The sequence below is a fragment of the Triticum dicoccoides genome, chromosome 7A (genome assembly GCF_002162155.2).
Source record: "Triticum dicoccoides isolate Atlit2015 ecotype Zavitan chromosome 7A, WEW_v2.0, whole genome shotgun sequence".
NCBI classification, from domain to species: domain Eukaryota; kingdom Viridiplantae; phylum Streptophyta; class Magnoliopsida; order Poales; family Poaceae; genus Triticum; species Triticum dicoccoides.
The window spans coordinates 79,722,162-79,742,806 of NC_041392.1; the positions used below are offsets into that span (position 1 = coordinate 79,722,162).

At 46.7% G+C, this 20,645-nt stretch overlaps 1 protein-coding gene across 1 annotated transcript in view; it reads right to left on the bottom strand.

Annotated features, from left to right (window-relative positions):
* The window catches only part of LOC119331056 (60S ribosomal protein L18a-2-like), a 36,134-nt gene extending 15,501 nt beyond the window's left edge, over window positions 1-20,633 (bottom strand). Inside the window, exon 1 of the mRNA XM_037604227.1 lies at window positions 20,600-20,633. Within this exon, the coding sequence (XP_037460124.1) occupies window positions 20,600-20,614 (15 nt within the window). The 5' untranslated portion in view covers window positions 20,615-20,633. The remainder of the gene's footprint in view (window positions 1-20,599) is intronic.
* Between the last annotated feature and the right edge of the window lie 12 nt (window positions 20,634-20,645).

Consider the following 20,645-nt stretch of genomic DNA (forward strand, 5'->3'; position numbering starts at 1 on the left):
TATGGGGGTTACTGGAACAAGACTCGATCTATGGTCGACTCAGGAGGTTCAAGTATTCCCTGCATGATTAGCATGACGCGTATATTTCATCCAACAAAGTCACCGCTCATATCACCTTACCATGCCATACCAGACATAACCGTCCCGACGGAGACCGGCGACAAACTCATGCCTACCCAAGGCCGAGGTTTTCCCGGGTTCCTGCCGGTATGCATGCAAGGCACATGAGGGTGATTATCATCACAAGTGAGTCCATTTCCAACAGCATGGAAATCAACAACATGCACCCACGCATATGATCATATCACATGAAATAACAAGTCCTTCGAAATGCGGTGGTGTTATAAATGTATCAACGATCACACCAAAAATATTATGCCGGGATTCAGAGTGCTTGCCTTCAGTGTTGTGGAGGGGTGAGATGCTCTCCAAAACTTTTGAAAGCTTCTTCTCTCTCCCAAAATCCTATTTAAAAATATATTTGAATTAACACATATTTCAAAAACAGAACCAAAAAGTTGTTTGAAAAATTTTCAAATAAATCTTAAAATAAACTAGACCGAATTTAAGGAAGGTAGGAAAAAGAATCAACTCATTTGGACTTATATTTAAAAAGTTATAGCCAGTCAAAGATTTGGTCAAATCTGTTATTTAAATTAAAACAGAAAAGAAAACGATTCAGACGAGATTACGCTTTCGGTACAGAGGAGGCGTACTTGAGGCTTTACGCCTCCACTTAACCACGTGGACGGCGCGGGGTGTCACTGACAGTGGTCCTGCCTGGCCCACTGGTCAGGTTTGACCAGTCGCCGCGCGTCGTCTCCCTCCTTTGCCCGAGCGGAGCGGGGCTCCGGCGATCGTCGCCGGCGTTTGGCTGCTCCTCGCGGGCCCCCGGGGGTGGGGATGGATCCGCAAGGTTGGGGCGGTCCTCCCGGTAGTCGTTGGGTCGGCGGGGACGGAGTGAGCTGCCGGCGGCGAGCTCCGCGGCGGAAGAAGGCTTCGGTGGCGAAGTGACTTTGTGGCGGCGTTGGCTCCCGATCAAAATCAAGTAGAGTGAATGGTTCATGGGAGGAAGAGGGGGATCTTGGTGAAGAGAATGGAGAGGGGGAGATACTGGAGGTGCCGGATTGGCCGGGGCGGTGGCGGCGGCAGGAGTTGCCGGAGATGAGGAAGGAGGCCTCCCCGGGTCGAATGCGAGCTACGGGAGTGCCATAGGGGTGGTCTGAGGTCGCGTGCGTGCTCAGAGGGGCTCGGGGTGTCCATTTATAGCGCGACGAGGTCGGTTCCGCGGCGGCCGTGGATAAGCTCTCCGGCGAACCGCCTCTCTGTGGCTAGGGCGACGTGGCGGCGACGAGCGCTAGGGGACGAAGCTGCGGATGAGCACGCACTGCTCACAGGGGCAGGTGGCGAGTCGGGGTGGCTTGGGTAGCGCTGCACGGCGCAGGGCTGTCGGGCGGCGGCGACGGCTAGTGCTTGGCCTGCCGGGCGCGGCGAGGGGCGGCTTGGCGCGTAGCTGAGAGAAGGGGCGCGCGTGGCGTGATGCTGCCGTGTGGGCCAAAGCCAGGGGGGCCAGCGTGTCGGCTCGGGCGCGTGGCTGCAATTTGCGCGCTCTGGGCGCGCCCAGTGCACGCACGGGACGTGCTCGACGAAATGCTATGGCATGTTAGGGGGCTCCAAACCACAAGAAAGTTAGCAGGGTGGGGTTATAGTTTAAGGCAAAACCATTGGACATGCTGGTCTGGCCAGGGGATTAAGTCCATAGTGCAAACAAGGACTCATGTCAAAACTGATCATGCCCGAAAGGTGTTTGACAAAATGCCAAGGGCACTTAGGCATTTCTTGGAGTGGCCAAAATCTCCAGATCAGTGTCTCTATGGATGAAAGAGAGAGTGGTGAGGTTATTTGGCCAAAAGCAGAAACTTGTTAGTGCAAGTTTTACAAAACTTCAATTCTGGACAGGAAATAAATGACATTATTTCATGAACTAAAAATGATCCAAAAGGTGCATGCTCCTGGACTTAAGGGTTTAACATGGGGGACTACAAGTAGGAGGAATAATCATGGATATAGGAGCAACTAAAATGGTGGTTGCTGTACAAATCCTCAAATTGGACCAGAATGGAAAAGAGGTTGATTCACTCAAAAATTTTAAAGAACAGCACTAGGTTTTTGCACAAAGTGGAATAATAGGCTCCTACTGACCTCCCTTAATTTTGGTAGAAGTTTTAAAGAAATATTTAAGTAGGTTGCAGTGTAAAATGCACTCTGGACCAGAGAAGAAAAATTGAGTGTAGAGCTCAAAATATTTCATGTATGAAATATATTTTTGCATAAAAGTGATTTAAAAACATCACATGACATCTCCAAATTTTTGTGGAAATTTTAAGTGAATTTATCAAATGGTTGTAGTTCAAATATGGCCATTTAACCTTAAAAATCCATTTTTCAAGAAAACAATGATCAAGCAACTAAATTAGTTAATTAGTTATACTGGATAAGGAAAAGTTTTACTTGAGAGGTTAATCAAGTCCAATAACACATTTGAAAAGTTTTCTCTCTGGGAAAAGCTCATAATAACAGGGAAGGAAATGATTTAAACAAAATCAAAATGGAGCTCAAAAAAATTCAAAGTTTTAAATCCTGGCAAAATTTTATTCCATTAAAACAAGGCCAAAATTTTTGGGGTGTCACAGTGGGCTTTGAATTTCTTCATCATCCGCATCCCAACCTTGTTGACCATAATCCGGCCAGGGCTCTCCTAATAAAGAGAGAGACTTTAGTGAATTCAGAATATCGCCGAAGGGCGAGTGCTGAAAGATGTCCACGGCGGTGAACTCCATGATCGGTGCCCAATCGGGTTCGATCGGTAGGGGCGCGGAGGGCTCGGAGTCTGGAGAGGAGTCCGGCTCCTTGGAGTCACAGGCTTCACAGAAAATAGGGCTGGTGTTCGGCTCGATCCCGTAGAGATTGCAGCCCCCGAGGCGGTGTCCAACCACCCATCCTTGATTGGCGCAGTTGGCTCCAAATTAAGGGTCGGAACTGATGCGGGTGCGGCCTCCAGGGCACTGTTCGGCGGTAGAGCTAGATCATGCCCATCGTGATAGTGCGGCACGCTCGGCTGCGGCTCGAATCCGTCAAAGATCAAGTCTCCGCGAAGGTCGGCCGTGTAGCTCAAACTTCCAAATCTGACCTGATGGCCAGGGGCGTAGCTTTCGATCTGCTCCAGATGACCAAGCGAATTGGCCCGTAGTGCAAAGCCGCCGAATACGAAGATCTATCCGGGGAGAAAGGTCTCACCCTGGATTGCATCGCTGTTGATGATCGGAGAAGCCATCGGACCTAAAAGTGACGACACAGAGGAACTCTCAATGAAAGCACCAATGTCGGTGTCAAAACCGGTGGATCTCGGGTAGGGGGTCCCGAACTGTGCGTCTAGGCGGATGGTAATAGGAGACTGGGGACACGATGTTTTTACCCAAGTTCGGGCCCTCTCGATGGAGGTAAAACCCTACGTCATGCTTGATTAATATTGATGATATGGGTAGTACAAGAGTAGATCTACCACAAGATCAGAGAGGCTAAATCCTAGAAGCTAGCCTATGGTATGATTGTATGTTCGTCCTACGGACTAAAACCCTCCGGTTTATATAGACACCGGAGAGGGCTAGGGTTACACAGAGTCGGTTACAATGGTAGGAGATCTACATATCCGTATCGCCAAGCTTGCCTTACACGCCAAGGAAAGTCCCTTCCGGACACGGGACGAAGTCTTCAATCTTATATCTTCATAGTCCAGGAGTCCGGCCGAAGGTATAGTCCGGCTATCCGGACACCCCCTAATCCAGGACTCCCTCAAGGGCCTTGTTCACCAGAGTCAGGAAGTCCGGGAAATCAAACATACTGAGAGTGCACGGGAGATGTTGATGTAGGCCTCCAAGGAATCGGTCGATCTTCCGCTCTTCTGTGGCCACATCATGGAGAGAATAGCGGGCCAGATGGTTGAATTTATTCAGATACTAGGCGACGGTCATGCTGCCTTGAGTGAGAGCGAGAAATTCGCATTGCTTGATCTTCATGACTCCGATTGGAATATGATATGCTGAAATGATCCTTGAATTTTGTCCAAGTAATTTCCTCGTCGGCAGGCCATATTGCTTTGGCATTATCCCACCATATAGCAACAACTCCTTTGAGATAATGCGTTGCGAAGGGAACCTTGTCTCCGTCGTCTGTGGGAGCAATTTCTAGTTTTCTTTCAATAGTCCTTAGCCAGTCGTCGGCGTCCAAAGGATCAGTAGCATACCTAAAACTGGGAGGCTTGGTTCGCTGAAAATCTGATAGCTTGGAATGATGGCCATTCTAGTTTCCATTCTTCCTAGCCATAACCTGTACACTTTTCAGTATTTCCAGCAGATCATTGCTCCTTATTTCTTCAAACATTCACAGGATTTGCTCGGTGGAAGGCGGTTGTGGCAGTGGAGGCGGAGGTGGCTGGTATGGTTCAGGGGAATGTCCTGCGTGTCTTGCGAAACGACGGACAGGGACATCCTCACCAACTTGACTGCTGCTGCCTCCACGCGGCATCCTATTTTTTGTTTTCCCAATACATAGCAACCATGATGAGAAAATTCCAAAGTGGGGAAAAACCAATGACAAATCCGGAAGAAAACAGCGAATAAAACCAAGTCGGAAAAAAGGAGTCCAACATAATTATACATAGTCGCAACATGAAAATAAACATCGCAATGTGTCTACTACCCTCGTACAGGAAACTACGCATCATGACAAGTGCGATTACAGCCGTACATCATGCTCATGACTACCATGATACTCTAACGATCTACTGCTCGGATGGTGCTGCAGGCTCGTCTCCTGAGCCGGAGCCAGATCCTGAACTGATAGTAGTGACCGCCGGGGGAAGAGAGGTGCGTTGGCGCTACCATGAGGGTTCTCCCTCAGGGGCAGGAGTAGCGACAAGAGAAGACCATGCAGCAGGAGCGCTGTGAGGGTTCACTGTTAAAGGGTTAACGGTACCCTGCGAGGTTGTCGTAGGAACGGAGGTGGAAGGAGCAGAAGTGTAGATGACAGCGGGAAGAGGGTTCCTTATACGAGCAGCAGCGAGAGCGGCGCGAGCACGGGAGAGCTCCCGAGCTAACTCGTAGTTAAGGAGATAGCTAGCGGTGATGTAGCATGCAAGGTGGCTAGTGGGACAATCGCACACCGGATTAATCAAAGGAAAGCGGATACGCCCATTCTCGTGCAGAAATGGGTAGAAGAAAAGTCCAGGGTGGGTGTGCATGTGAACCTCATTGTAGCGCAAGTCTACAAGAGCCTCGATAGCAGCAAACTGAACCGCCTGAGATGGCATAGAAGCAAGACCACCCTTAGACGAATGAGTGTAAGCGTCGGATGGGGAACTGTGGTGTAGAGTGACCTCAGCATAATACTCATACAATGCACCGGCCAAATGCTCGCGATACACCCGATACTCTAGATCAGCACCCTCTGGATTGAGTCGTCGCCACACGTTCTGAAGCAGGTGCGGCGGTGTGCACGGAGCTGGCTCAGGATGGTACAAGATCGGTCCTGGTGCCATCTACACTCACAAACCATACGGTTAGTAATAACAACAATAAGTCATGCATGCAATGCAACAACCAATTCCTATGTCTACCGGCACTCAAACGAAACTATCTACCGTTTTGCTAACGCACTACCGGTCTAGCGTGTGCTACAATCAGCGTGGCTCTGATACCAAGCGTTGTGGCACCACGGCCCAAAGCAACCGGTTTACCCTGCATTGCCAGCCCAGAGATCGAGTCTTCTGGCAATACACAACAACAAGGTACAGAAATAACCGCTTTATTGATACTAGCATGGTACAAAGGTTTGATATTACATCGAGATTCGAGGACAAGCGGCACACACGGTGGTGCTGGACAATATGTATATTATTTAATGAACATGGCTGGGGCCTCGATCACACGAAACTACGCGACAGCGGAAGAACGACGTAGCGGAACTCCAAGGCACAGGGACACCAACGTGGACATGGCCTAGATACGGGATGCGCTCCGATGCGAATCAACTTGCCTGAAAACTGGCATGACACGCCAGGTCAGTACATTGAATGTACTTGCAAGCTCACGACAAACATAAGCATGATGACAGACAATATCATGATAATTAATCAAGTTAAATTAATGCAAGAAATTACAAAAAATTGAAAGCTACGCAAAGCAACCAAACAGCGCATCGAGTCACACGGACTTGCTTACCAGACGGTTACCTCGTAACCAAACAGTGACCACACCGGGGTCACACCTGAAACCAATCACTCATGAACACCTCGAGTGTACAAGGTTCACCACCAAACAATGCATCACAACAATTACTAGTTTGCAAGATTAATTATAAAAGTTGATCCATGGTGTGACTTACTCCCGAGTCTTGCCCATAACCGAGGGCACGGCTATCGATAGACTAAATACACTCTGCAGAGGTAGCGCACTTTACCCACACTATGGAATACCTGGCCTCGTACTCCCATTCGGGTGGACCAAAGTATTCCGACGAAACTCTCCCTTTGCCATGCACTCTCCCCGGCCACTCCGACCATCTCCCTCTCAGAGCTAGGTCTTTGGTGGCACGGTGTCTACTAAAGACACCAACAGGCACTGTCATGGCAAAATGGTCCCAAACAGGGACAAGGTACCATAAAACCAAACAAGCACACAAGGTTATGTCTGCCTACCAGGCCAGGGTATGCACGCCCATAACCTTCCCTCACGGGAGGCACCGGTGAGAGCCACGATAAAGGACCGAATCAAGACCATCCCATTAGGTAAATGTGGAAGCACTGAATTAAAAACCCAATTCAGTGGCACCATGATGTGATCAACATCATATTCAGGTTGAACTTAATCAAGTATTAACTTTCAGGAAAACTTTTTTATTACTAACATAGCATCATACCGGAAATCATGCAACTACTCATCACCCAGAGCAAGCAACTCTTAAGCATGGATCAAAACAAGCAACATAACTATCTTGCAATACTAAGATCAGAAACTTCTCTGGTTATAACTCATTTTTATCTACAAACAACATTTTTATTAGTTCATCATTTAGTTGAAAACTATTACTAGCAAAAATAGCTACCATAACTTTCCATAACAAAATATCTAGTGGAAAATCTTACTCTACTTAGCCAAACAATTCTATGAACTCAACTAGAAGGTAAAACAAGCATATCAAGCATCATAAAACAACTAGCAATTAACCATATTAATTTATCAAATTTTAAATGCAAATAAAGACTCATATTCAAGTAGAAAATCATATATATTGAAATAACACCATCCAAATGATGTTGTGGCTTGCCTTAGTGCATAGGAGGGTCACACTCCTCCTAGTTAGCTTCAAGGCAAGATCCTCCTTCCAAAAATATTTTAAAACCACAAAAATAAATGTCAAAACACATTCTGAAAATCACCAGAAATTCTAGACAGCAAGGAAAAATCCACCTTTTGGTGTGCTGCTAGAGCTTTCTGTAACAAAGACAATGCAAAAAGAATCAATTCATTTGGACTTATGGTTTAGAAATGGTGGTTGGTCAAAGTTTAGTCAAATTTCTGAATTAAATCTGAATAAATAGAAAATCCTGGGGGGTGACGTCGAAGGCATAAAGTGGGAGTGCGCCTCCACTCGTACCGCTTCAGGCGGGAGTTGTGAGGCTGACACTGGGCCCCACCAGTCAGGAAAGAGGGAAGGGGATCGAGATCATAGGGGAGGCGGTGCTTCGCCGGAGCTCATCCCGGTGACGAGATGGTTTGGGGCTAGGCTAGAGGGATAGATCGGAAGCGAGGCTCACGGAGCACCTGCCCGTACCCGTGGCTTGGTGAAAGGTGGACAGAGCTGGTCGTGGTCGAGCTCGCAAGCTTCGGTGGCGGACGGGGTTCGCCGGAGAGGTGGAAGACGGTGCCTAGAGGCAGCTCCGAGGGCTTGGCAGGGTCCACGCAGCTCCAACAGACCACCAAGGCCCTGCCCAAGTAGCTACTTGAGCTCGAGAGGCCCTGGAGAGCGGCAGCTGGCCTGTGGGGATCCCCGGAGTCCTCGGGTCGGGGCGACGGCCAGAGGCCTGCCCAACCGGGCTTCTGCTCGTCTACGTGTTCGTGGAGGTGGTGTGGAGTGGTGCGTGGCTAGCAAGGGAGGCGGGGTGACTTATAGCCGGAGCAGGGCGGACGTGTCGCCGCCAGAGCGCTCTGGACACGTGGCGAACATCGACCAGAGGCTCCAACGTGAGGGGACAGGGTGCAGCGTCAACGTCGGCACTTGCCCACGCTCGCGGACGAGCACAGGAGGCGTTTTGAGATGGGGACAAGCACACGTGCGCACTGTGCCATTTTGGCTGCGACTTGACCGGGCTTGCTGTGGTGGCTCCGGCGTCGGCGAGCACCAGGGAGGGGTCATGGGTGATGGATCGAGGGTTGTGGCATGTTGCGACAGTCGGAGGCAAGCGCTTTCATGCACACGCGCGAAACAGAACACAAAGCGCCAGCCAGAGCACGTCGAGACGCTGCCAGGCGTCGTGTACTCGCACGGTCACCAAGCTGGCATGGCCAAAATGATGGCTAGGAGCGGCCAAACCTTGTCTACGAGCTCGACTGTGCAGTGCTATGTCTAGGAGAGGTGAGGGATCATACCCAGGCCGACTAAACACGACTCTACCAAGCTGGCAAGTTTTTGGTCAGAAACTTGGTCACCAAGTTTGGCCACCTTCTAGAAGGCCATTACGGCTAATCTCCTGGGATTTAGGGTTTCTTAGGAAGGTCTTTAATCTCAAGAAATCTCAATACCAAAAGCTCAAGGAAAAATGCACTTGTTGTACAAAGTGCATTTTTGGTCCAGAAGTGAAAAGATTTTCTACGGCAAAAATATTAAAAAAAGTGATGCAATATTTAGGAATTATCTCAGATTTTTCTGAGCAAGAAAAATTGAGGTTGCTTTGGAGCACAAAGTTCTGAAATGAGCTTAAGAGAGAAAAATGAATATTTTCCTTTTAGGAAAAGTATTCATTTCATTGTTTTGGGAATTTGTGGGAGGAATAAGGTAGATAGGTCACTTGGATGAAAGCCAAGGATATGCCCAAGTGACAAGTCCATTTGAATTGATCCAAAAATCCAAATCAAATCAGGGCAAAAACCATGATGAAAACCAAGTCCGGAAAGAGAGAGGCAAGTCCGGTAAAAAGAGAAAAGGCAAAATCCAGGCTGTCACACGCCGCCACCATTGGTGACGTTCTTCTGGAGGCTCACGGCGGTCAGCACCGCCACCGCTGGCGACGTTCGTGTGGAGACGCACGGCGGTCAGCTTCTCCCAAGGTACGCGCATTCTAGACTGAGGCCCCATGCATGTCGGTGTAGCGCTGAATGTTAGCTGATAGACGTTGTTAATCTCACTGTTTGCCGAAGTAGTTTACAGTCAATATGCTCTGCTTAAGAAGCTTCCTTGTCATGTTCTGCACTCAGTCTGCTTAACTGAGATGGCATGCCAAGGCCGATTAGTTGCTAAAATATCCTGCCATATATTTATTGTGACATAGATTGCCATGGTCTAGTAGCCAATCTGTTAGGTGAAATAGCTCTACACCATTTTATACTTGATCTTTGTTGCTGCGATGGCCTTCGATAGTACCGCTTTAGGGACGCAAAATCTGGGAACATAATATCGATATGAAGGAAACTAGGGCGGCAAGAGTGGAACAAAACACTAGGCATAAGGCCGAGCCTTCCACCCTTTACCAAGTATATAGATGCATTAATAATATAAGAGATAATGTGATATCCCAACATAAACATAATCCAACATGGAGCAATCTTCACCTGCAACTAGCAACGCTATAAGAGGGGCTGAGCAAAAGTAGTAACATAGCCAAACAACGGTTTGCTAGGAAGGGTGACAAAGGTTAGATGTTCATGGCAATTTGGGAGGCTTGATGAGCAAGTGGTAGGTGACGCAACATAGCGATAGCATCGAGGCAACTAGCATAGCTATGATAGTAATGAGATCCAAGGTGACGGTCATCTTGCCTGAAATCCTGTTTGGAGGAAGAACTTGTCCATGAAGAAGATGAAGCCACGAAGACGAACCAAGCGTAGACGAACGAATCCTCACGATCGCAACGAAATGGGAACTATCGAGAAGAAGCACACAACATGGTAAACACACCACACATGAACAAGGCATGATGCTCAACCAAGTATGATGCATGACAAGGCTACATGTGGCCACGCATGGCAAGAGATGATGCATACAAGAACAACACATCAAAGCAAGTTTAAATGAGGCCGGAAACAACATATAACAATTCCGGTAAGTCCCCATATGCAAATTTCGAAATTGGTCCAGATCTGGATAAACCTTATGTTCAAGTTGGTAAACAGCAAGTTAAGATGCACCAAAATGATATACATTAAATTCTAGTTAAGTTACATATAAAGTTCATTTAATTTGGAGCTACGGCCTAGAAGATATGAGCAAAACAAGTTAAACATGGCATCGATGCAAAATGCATTCAAACATCAAGCAAAAACACTCTCAAAACATGGATGCAACATGGTAACATGAAACTACATGCAAAACTAAGCAAGTTTCATGTAGAGCACACTCAAAACGGAGCAACGGTTCAACACATACGCGTGAAACAAGTTTAAAGGACAAGTTGTCCAAAACAGCAACTAGGCAACTTGCAAGTATCAAAACAACATGCTACAGCACCTCAACATGAAAACAAAAGGCATGTACATGATGTACAGGTGAATATTAACAAAACATGAACACTGGGCTATCTCCAGAAATCACTAGAACATGCTCAAAAGGACATGGCAAGATTGCAAATAGTAACAGTTTCACAGACTTAGCAGAAATCACTGTGCATGGCAGAAATAACATCAAGTTGCAATGTTTAGAGCTATCAAACAACATGCTATAGGAACTTATCATGGCAACCAAAGGCATGGCATGCTAGTACGAAAAGCAATTAACAAAACTCACTTACTAAACTTATTCCAAAGATCAACAGAAAAGATGGTAGGATCCATGCAAACATGGCAACTGATATGACAGATTCAGACTTAGTGAAAATAACAGCACATGGCAGGAACAACGATAAGTAGGCTTGTTGGTGAGCTTGTACAACTCACTACAGAGCATTAAATGGCATGACAAGGTAACCAACAGTAAGAGGACATGTACATGAAGCTAAGCATGGCAATATAAAGTTCATAGGGTGCATGGACCACTAGCGAAACACATGGCAAAACTGAACTTAAAGTTAACAGGCTGACAGCTACATTATTTAGCAATTTGAGAGCAAGATTACAACAAGCTTCAGCAGGCTATAAATGCAACCAAAGGCATGGATTGATAGAGCATCAAATGTATAACAAAACATCCTTAGTGAACATCTCCAGATTAAGCATATAATGACTTGTAGAAGCGGGTTTACATAGCATCACAACGTAACAGTTTCAGACAGTAGAAATGACTAAGTCACAGAAATCAGCAACATCACGGAGGCTACTTTGCAAGCTTGTAACAATCAACACATGGCATATCATTAATATTGGATTGCACCACAGCAAACATGGCATACTTTATCTCATAACACATGTATACTTCTTGCTCAAAAGAAAATCACACAAAAAGATGTAAAAATGACAAATTAGCAAGTTTTGTTAAACTACAGCAGACAACATTACATAGCACCCTTGCAACAATGATTAGGGCATCAAGATGAACTCAAACAAGCATGTCACGATGGAATGAAATGAAGAGCATCTCGCAATGAACATTTTGATATATTACATGCACAAAACGGAGCAGTATGCAGAGAGTTATGACATGATGAAGAGGGCACCAGAACATGAGGTTTCAGGGACTTAGCCAAAAAAACAACATCGGGCGAAAACGGACGGGGTGGTGCAGCGGGGCCGTTTGGTTCACGGGATGGGGGCGGCGTCCCGGGACGGCGGCGGCCAGATCGGGACCGCGGCGGGGGACTCGCCGGCGAGGACGTGGGGTACGGAGGAGGCGGGGAGCGGGCGGATCCGGCCACTCGGGGTCCATTCCGGCCAGATCCGGGGCCGACGGGGCAGAATGGAGGCGAGGTCACTGGTGGCGGAGCTTGCGCGGCCATCCATGGCGGCTCCTGTGGGAGGTCACAGAGGGGTGAGAGAGAGATGGATCCAGGGGAGAGGAAGCATGGGGACGAGGTGCGAGCAACCTGGGCGACAGAGGAGGCGGGGTCCGGTGGCACGTTGTGCGGCGGTGCGACGACAGAGGGAGAGGTGCGGCGGCGCCCATGGGGGAGCCGGGCGACGCGGTGCTAGGTTGCGGGGAGCGGGGCATCCGGGCCCTCACGGGCTGCGGCGGTGCGGCTTCGGGCTTCGTGCAGGCCCGTGATGGGCCTGGCTGTCCTGTGGCGAAGTGGGGCGCTGGGGAGGGCACGTGCCTTCACTGAGGGGCTGGAGGACGGCGCACCCACTGCCGACTTGCCAAGTGGCGCTAAGGAGGTGGCCGGCGCCAGAACTCGAGGATAGGGTGGGAGGCGGCGGCCGATCCGAGGGGGGAGGCTAGGGTTAGGTGGAGGTGCTAGGGATGCCCAAAAATGGCATGGGAGAGGGTTTAAATAGGAAAGGGGTCTAGGGTTGAGAGTTTTGCTCCGTTTCGGAGCCGTTCGATCGCCATCGAATGGTCCGAAGCGGAGGGGGCTAGTTGGTCCTAGTGGGCTGTGTAGATGAGGGCTTGAGATGAGAAGAGAGAGACGTAATGCGGCCCGGCACGGGTTTCCGGAGACCGAAAACGTCCGACGAAAATACCGACAATGGAGCCGCTACGAATGGTGGTTGGGCTATCAAACAGACTCTGAATGCAACGAAACTTGACAGGCGGTCTACCTACACTATAACAAGGCTGCTCGCCAAGTTTCATCCCATTCCGAGAATGTTTTTATGCCACTTATAAAATACTATTTCGGAGGTGTCGCGGGCGCCAGCGAGTGTGGTTGGGCTCGGAACAGACAAGGAAGAGGCTGGGCGACCGGGGCGGATGCAAGTTTTGAAAACATGATGATGCAATGCATATGATGACATGGAAAAATGCAACACGCAAGAAAATGACGTGGCAATGACGGCGAATAAATGGAAGACACCTGGCGGATCGGATCCGGGGCGTTACACTCTTCCCTAGAACTGTTTATGCTTTTTGTTAATCTAATGCCGCCGGTAAAATTAAGCATTTCCACTCTCAGAATTAACTACCGAATCTTAGTTCAAAACTACAACACATGTTAGGGATTGGCGGGATTACCATTTTTGTGGCCGCATGTATCATCCTCCTTTATTGGCCAGTAATTGATTCCTTTTTTGCCTCTGTTAAAACAGGGATATCTATTCAACTTGTTGCTATTGCGACATTTTTCTTCACTTAATTTTGGTGGAACTGCACAAAAGGAGACCGGATTTCCATATATGTGTTGAGATCTCTTTTAGGTCTTCCTCACGAGTTGTTTCAAATTTTGGCCTTGAAAGGTCAGTATAGAATTTCCTCAGAATTAACTACTGAATCTTAGTTCAAAACTGCAACACTTGTTAGGGATCGGCGGGAGTACCATTTCTGTTAGGGATCGGCCGGAGTACATGTTTAAGAAATGTATTGTTCAGATAATGTCTCTGTTATTATATATCAGTTACAGTGTTTTACAAATGGTACTATCCTACTTTGTAGTTCTTTCTACATGTTTAACCAAGGTATTGTTAAGATAATGTCTCTGTTAAAATGAATCAGTCGCATTGTTTTAGGAATGGTACTTTTCTACTTGGTCGTTCTTTATACAAGTTGAAACAAGGCATTGTTAAGATAATGTCTCAGTTAATATGAATGAATCACACTGATGGAGAATTGCTACTCTCCTGCTTTGTTTCCCATCAAGATAAGGTAGATCAGTAGATATTTTTCTTCTGGGAGTACAAGTCATGAACCGTTATTTCTCAGTAATTGTTTCCCTTATACCTATTGTTGCTTAGAGCGATATCAAAATTAAAGCTAGGTTTTCCGACTTTGATTTTAGTTGAACTGCACAAAAGGAGCCAATGTGTCTAAGGCAAACTGCTGCACTAGTGGGTCCAGTTGGTCTTACCACTTTGCTGAAAGAAGAAGTCACTGTTTGTGCTACATTACACAAGGAATGATCGAGAAGCTCTACAGAGTATTAGTAGACGCTGGTGACATGAATAGTCTCCACAAAGCACAGGCAACTCTACAACACGTGGAGTGCACTTGGCAAAAAGTGCCCAAACAACTACAAGAAGGCATGACAGGACTCCAAGTCTGTCAATGTCATTCTAAGCAACAATGATAGGGGCATCTGGGTATGGTAATCTGTTCATCGTACTTTCAGTTTGTTAGTCCACTGATTGGTGGATTGGCACTGGGGCCAATATTCATGTGTGTGCTGATGTGTCTTTGTTTTCTTGCAGCATATAATACGAAATCCACAGGGATGCTCAGCTTGATTTTAGTGGAACTGCACAAAATGTTCAGATGGTTTGTGTCCTCCATAATACTTCATCATGCACAATACATGGAATGGTTCTCTAATCATTCATTTTCACCTTGATCCACCGGACTATCAGTTGACAAAATGATGACAAACCCTGCCTGTTCCACAATCATAGGCATCACATATTTTGAATGGGAAAATCTTGTCAAAGTTTAATCATTGATGTTAGCAAGAAGACATTAGTTTAATATATTGGAATTGAAAAACCTTGTCAAATTTTGCTCATTGATGTTAGCCAGAAGGCATGCATTTCATATTTTTGAGTGGGGGATGCCCTTTGCTGTGAGCTACGTCAATCATTTTTTCCTATTCCTGTCTTCAGTTCAGAAATATTTACTCTGCTGAGATGCATAGTCACATGAATGTTGACTTATGTAAGGTATTTTAAGAGTTTGTTCTGAATGTTGTCTATGTAATGCCAGGCCTTGTGAGTTTGATTGCAAAGTGGAGCTTGGAATGCTGTGGCATGCGGCATCATGAGCTGTTCACCGTGCCTCCTGAGAATAATGCTTCATATTGTTTTGCATGTTGAGCTAATGCCTGTGATTTGCATATTATGAAGATCATCCTCTTCTATTGTTTTTGTGCTTAAGAAGTTCATTGTCTTATGTTTCATTCATAGCATATACGACAACTCAGGTATGTTAGAGGTGAAACCATATGATCTTCCGACCAACTCATCATCTTAGGCCGTGATAGGATCGTCATTTTTCAACCAAAACTGCTTGTAAAACTAACGTTTGTAAATAAAAGCAGATGGTCTCAGGCGAAGCGCTTGGTTGGTCGATTTCGACTAGTAAAATATACACTGGTCTCTCAAATTACACGTGTAACCCACCGGTTTTACTTACAGACCTCGGGCCCTCGGTTTCATTACGCTTATATTTTACGTGTTGTTTCTGATGACAAGTAAATTACACTTGTATCTTAATACAGGTGTGAAATAAACCAGAGCTCCCAAGCGTGGCCTTGCCGTTTCATGTCGTCTCAGTCTCTCGAAGGTGCTCATAGGTGTCCAATGATCCTGGCGTCCTGAATGAGCAGGGGCGCTGTATCAGACCATTCATAGGTCCCGCGAGGCCCTCTCCGTCGTCCTTCAAGTTGTTGCGCTCGCCGTGGCACCGAGGATTGTCAACATGGTCAACGAACATGAGGATTCAGGAGATGACTTTATTTTGACTGGATGATAGTAGGGACCCACTAGGGCCATAGCAGTACGTACGCAAGTGCCTCCTTATTATGTACAACTATATTTTTTTTGCTTCCTCCTGATTTCCTGACATCACGGTCCAACACCATTGTCAACCTATGTAGTCAATAAATGAGAGAATTGCACAAGGAGCGGCCGACAGCTGGGACCAAGCAGCTCGAGCAGTATTTGTGTTTTTGAGGTGTCAGCACTGCAGAGTTTTTCTTGAGCAATGTTTTCGTTGTTGTTCAGAGGAGAGCAGGGTATTAACTGGGCGGGTTGTGGCCCGTCTAGCCCAGGCCAGATATCCAGCCTAGATATTAATTTTTTCAAGCTGAAAATGGCTAGCCCAGCTATAATTTTTTTTTGAGGAATGCCCAGGCAAGGTCAACTTGTTATTCTCCGCCCCGCTAGGCTGCAAATCTTTCCTAGGAGGGATGCATTAGGCTTAACAGGAAAATGGGCTTTAAGAAATATTAAATGGGATGTAATTATAAAAACTGGGCAGTAACTATAAAAAATGCACCAAACACGTAATTAGTTTATAAAATATTATTTTTGGATTTTGAAAATTTTAATTTCATTAATTGTTGCGCATGCAAGTTTCGTTGGATTTTTACGTAATACATATTTATAGTGAAATTGTATTTAATATGACTAGAAATTTCAGGATAAAAATATTTCGGATCCCATCAAAATGTGGGAAATTTTATTGAATTCTATTTTGAACAGGTGGTTGAAATTATTAATCATTGTCCTAGCTATAAAATGGGTTGTACTTTTAACAAACTGTAAATGGGCTGTAGTAAATTCCATTAGAATTCAAAAATGGGTTGTACATTCTTACAAATCGCAAATGGGCTATAAGTTCTCTGCCACACACTTGTGGGCCTACTAAGTTGACGCGTCCCTAAAAAGTAAGTTGACGCGTATGCAAGGCTTTGTCAACTTATAGTCAACACATGGTTCTAGCAGCAGTGGCTTTTGGATGTCCATCCAACGGATGTCCTGCTTCTTCTTCAATCTCGGATATTCTAGCTTCAGCCCCAAAACATGATTCCTCCCCCTGACATCTGGGCGCATCGTTTCGGAGGCTGACCTGTGGGCCTACTAAGTTGATGCGTACCAAGGGCTTTGTCAACTTAGTCAATATAAATGATTCTAGCTGCAGTGACCGTACAATGTCCATCCAATGGCCGTCGTGCTTCTTCAACCTTTGGTCTTCTTCCTCCAGCCGCCCAAAGCAGCGCCGGTCGTGCCGCCTGCTCCTGCCTCCCATGGCCGGTTGTGCTGCCGCAGAGGCCTCACCGCCCCTACTACTCCCACTGCTAGCCAGGCCATCCCTCAACTCACCCACACCCCCTGTTATTCTGCGGCGACGGCACCCTCACACCGCAGCTGAACCAGTGAACCCTCATACTCCACTCTGTGTGGGCATCCACTGCAGTGTCTTCCCCGGCTCTGCGTCGTCCCCTTCCTAGGCCTCGCTGTCGTCCATCGCCCTGGTGCTCTTGGCACGGCGTGGTCAACATGGTCAACCAACGACATCCAGCAGACGTGGACTCACTACAAGAAATATGTCAACTTGTGACCACCACTATTGGTCACTGAAAGGTCGCAAATTTCCATTTGCGACCTTTTTGTGACCAAAAACAGAAGGTCAAAAGGTGGCGGTCATAAACTGACTATAGCGACCTTTCTTCTGGAATGGTCGAAGACGTTTACGACCAAAATATGTCCACTATGGCGTTTTGGTCACTAGCAACCTCCCCAGGCCACGTAGGCATCCAGCGTGGTAAGCTGATGTGGCACAAGATTCAGCCCGGTCCAATTTAGTTTTCTACATGGGCCTAGCCCATTTATTCAGCCTTTCTATATTTTTTCTGTCAATTTTTGGTCTACTTCATGGGCCTGGCCCAACATTGCAGCCTTTTTTATTATTGGGCCTTGGCCTTTTCATCTAAATAATTATAATTTCCTTTTTTATTAAATGGGTCCACCAGTCAGATGGGTCCCAGTTGTCAGGTTTGGGTCTGGTAAGTGAGTCCCATCTATCAGGCTCATATTCTTCATATTTCAACTAGTATTTAACTTGGCAGACAAAAGCACACATGATACTTCAAATAAGAGCAACCAGATCACGTTGCCAATACATATGACCATGTGTAATACAGTACTTTACAAGATCTACATGTGTAACGAGCTCTTCAAGTGTGATACAATACTGCTTTACAAGAAAATGACGACATGCCGGACTCGCTGGACAACCATAGTCAAGGCTGGGAACAAACAAAACGGCAACATGGCTTCCTCTGTCAGGGCTGCCGGTGCTGCTCCTTCCCCGCCGCCGCCGCACAGGTGAATTTCCTGCACAAGTGAAATTGGACCGAATCTGTAAACTTGTTTATACTCCTGGAATGTGTTTGGAATGAATTTGGAGTACAAGGAAACCAAAACAATATCTGGATTGTGTTTGGACTAAATTTGGAGTACTCCTAGACTGAATTTGGACTGAATTTAACTGAAACAATGATCAGTACAATGAACAGTACACAAAACATTATAGTCCAGAACTATATGTGATGGACGGTACCCCAACATTACACAAAGGATGGTCAATGATCAAGACTAGTGTGCAATGATATATACCTTTGGTGACCGGGCTAGACTAATGGACCATAGCCTGAGGATCACGATGTTCGTCGTCTTGACGTACTCGTGCACCTTCTTCATGATGTGATGTGCCTCCACTATACTCTCCATCATCATCTTGTCCGAGGACTTGTCGATGATCACCTCTGAGCATATCTCACCTATCTTTCTCTGCTTGGCCCGGACCATCGCGCCCACCACTAGTAGCAAGGATGCTGCCGATGCATAACCGACCCACTCGCTGCAATAGAAAAGATGAAACTTGCATATTATTCCAAGTCCCATTTTCAACTTGAGTACACACAAATATGTAACCAGGATTCAATGAAAATGATGCTTATTATCTTAATGATGCACTAAGCAGACTAACGGAAATATATATGGGAGGTATTCAGTAACATGTTTAATGGAAATATCCAGCTTGGAGATATTCAGAAGCATGATACTCCTAATCATGTACTTATGCTGAGAATATTTATGCTTGCATGTTCAGAATATATACTCTACTCAGCTTTACTAAGAAATATTGTTAAATCTTGACAAGTTAAATCTTGTTCGGTCTTGTTAAATACTCCAAGCAACTAATCCTACTGCAACTGCATCTTGAGTATAGTTACTCCAAGCAACTCTCGACGAGTACTAACTAGAAAGAGCACCATGGGGACGAGGAGGGTTGGATGGAAATCTCACCAGGATGAGGTCGAAGATGAACCAGGAGGTGCCAAAGAGGAACACGAACAGGGACAGCAGGAACGGCATGAACTCCAGCCCTCTTCGACCAACCTCTGCACAAGCACAACCACACGCATGTCTCATGATTCAGTAGTCAGCGCGTACACCAAACTGTTGACTGTGGATTTCAGAAATGTGTGTGTGTGTACCGTGAAGACGGCGATCCGTGAAGCTGATCGTGACGTTGACGTAGGGCACGGCGATGGCGCCAAGCCACGATGCCGCCGCCGAGGACGACGAGGGAGAGGACCAGGACCCCCGCTCGCAGTCGGTGGTGGCGACCAGGAACATACAAAGAGTACAAGAACAAACAAAGCTCATGGTTACACTTAATTCACATTTTCTAACTCTCTTTTTACATGTATAAGATGCTAGAAATAAGATGTAGAGTTTTCAAAAAATAATCAGCATACTTGCATTTTGCAGTGCTACTGTGTGCACTGGACAACAATCATTTATGGACTTAATTCAAAACACTTGTAACATAACAGAAGCAGGGTGAACAGGGTACCGCATTTGATACCAACTGAGAACACTTATTACATAACAAGACAAGAGCAAAGTGAACTTAGTGTCGCAGTGTTGTTTAAGAGAGCGGCTCGTTCAATTTAAATTCACACCGAATGAGGCCAGAACCAACTTACATGATCTGGTATAAATCTACCAAATACCCTATTTCAGCAACATCACAGAACACACGAACTAAACCTAACATACAATTGAGGTCACGACCAATATACATGACCTAGTAAGGAACCAAGGACCTTCAGTAGAAACCACTAAAACCTCAACACGATCCACAGAAACAATATTATTCTACCGTTTGGTTAAAGCTAGAACACTGCGACGCTGCATACATCTCCCTATGCAGCAACTAAAATCAAGTGCCTTCGCCATACACAAGACCAACACGGTACCAAAAATGATCTATTGCACAACCACGGTAGTTAGTACCAGCCAGCACAGTTAAAGTTGCATCCACGGATCATGGCAACTGGAGAGAAGTGATATACCTCGTTGATGGCGAGCATCTGGCCGTTGGCCTTCTTCACCTTCTTGAGCTTCCTCAGGAAGTACCTGCGCGCAAACAACCAAACAATCAAACACATAAGCGCCGACGAAACCAGCGCGCGAGGAAGATCGAGGTCGGGGGAGGAGACTGACCAGAACTTGGACTTGGCGTGGACCTCGTTGGTGGCCCAGAGCTTCATGCGGTACATCTTGGGCTGCTCATCACCGGGGGTCGGCAGCGCGCGACCCACCACCTGGTACTAGTGGAACTGTGCACAAACACAGAGAGGTCGGCCACGATGGGGGTAAGATCGACGGCGCGGCCGATCTAGAGGACTGGGGGAGGACGGCGAGGCGGGGAAGAGAGAGAGAGAGAGGGAGGAGGAGCTTACCCTGTGGGCGACCATTCTGGCGAGCTCTTGAGACCAGAGTGCGGGG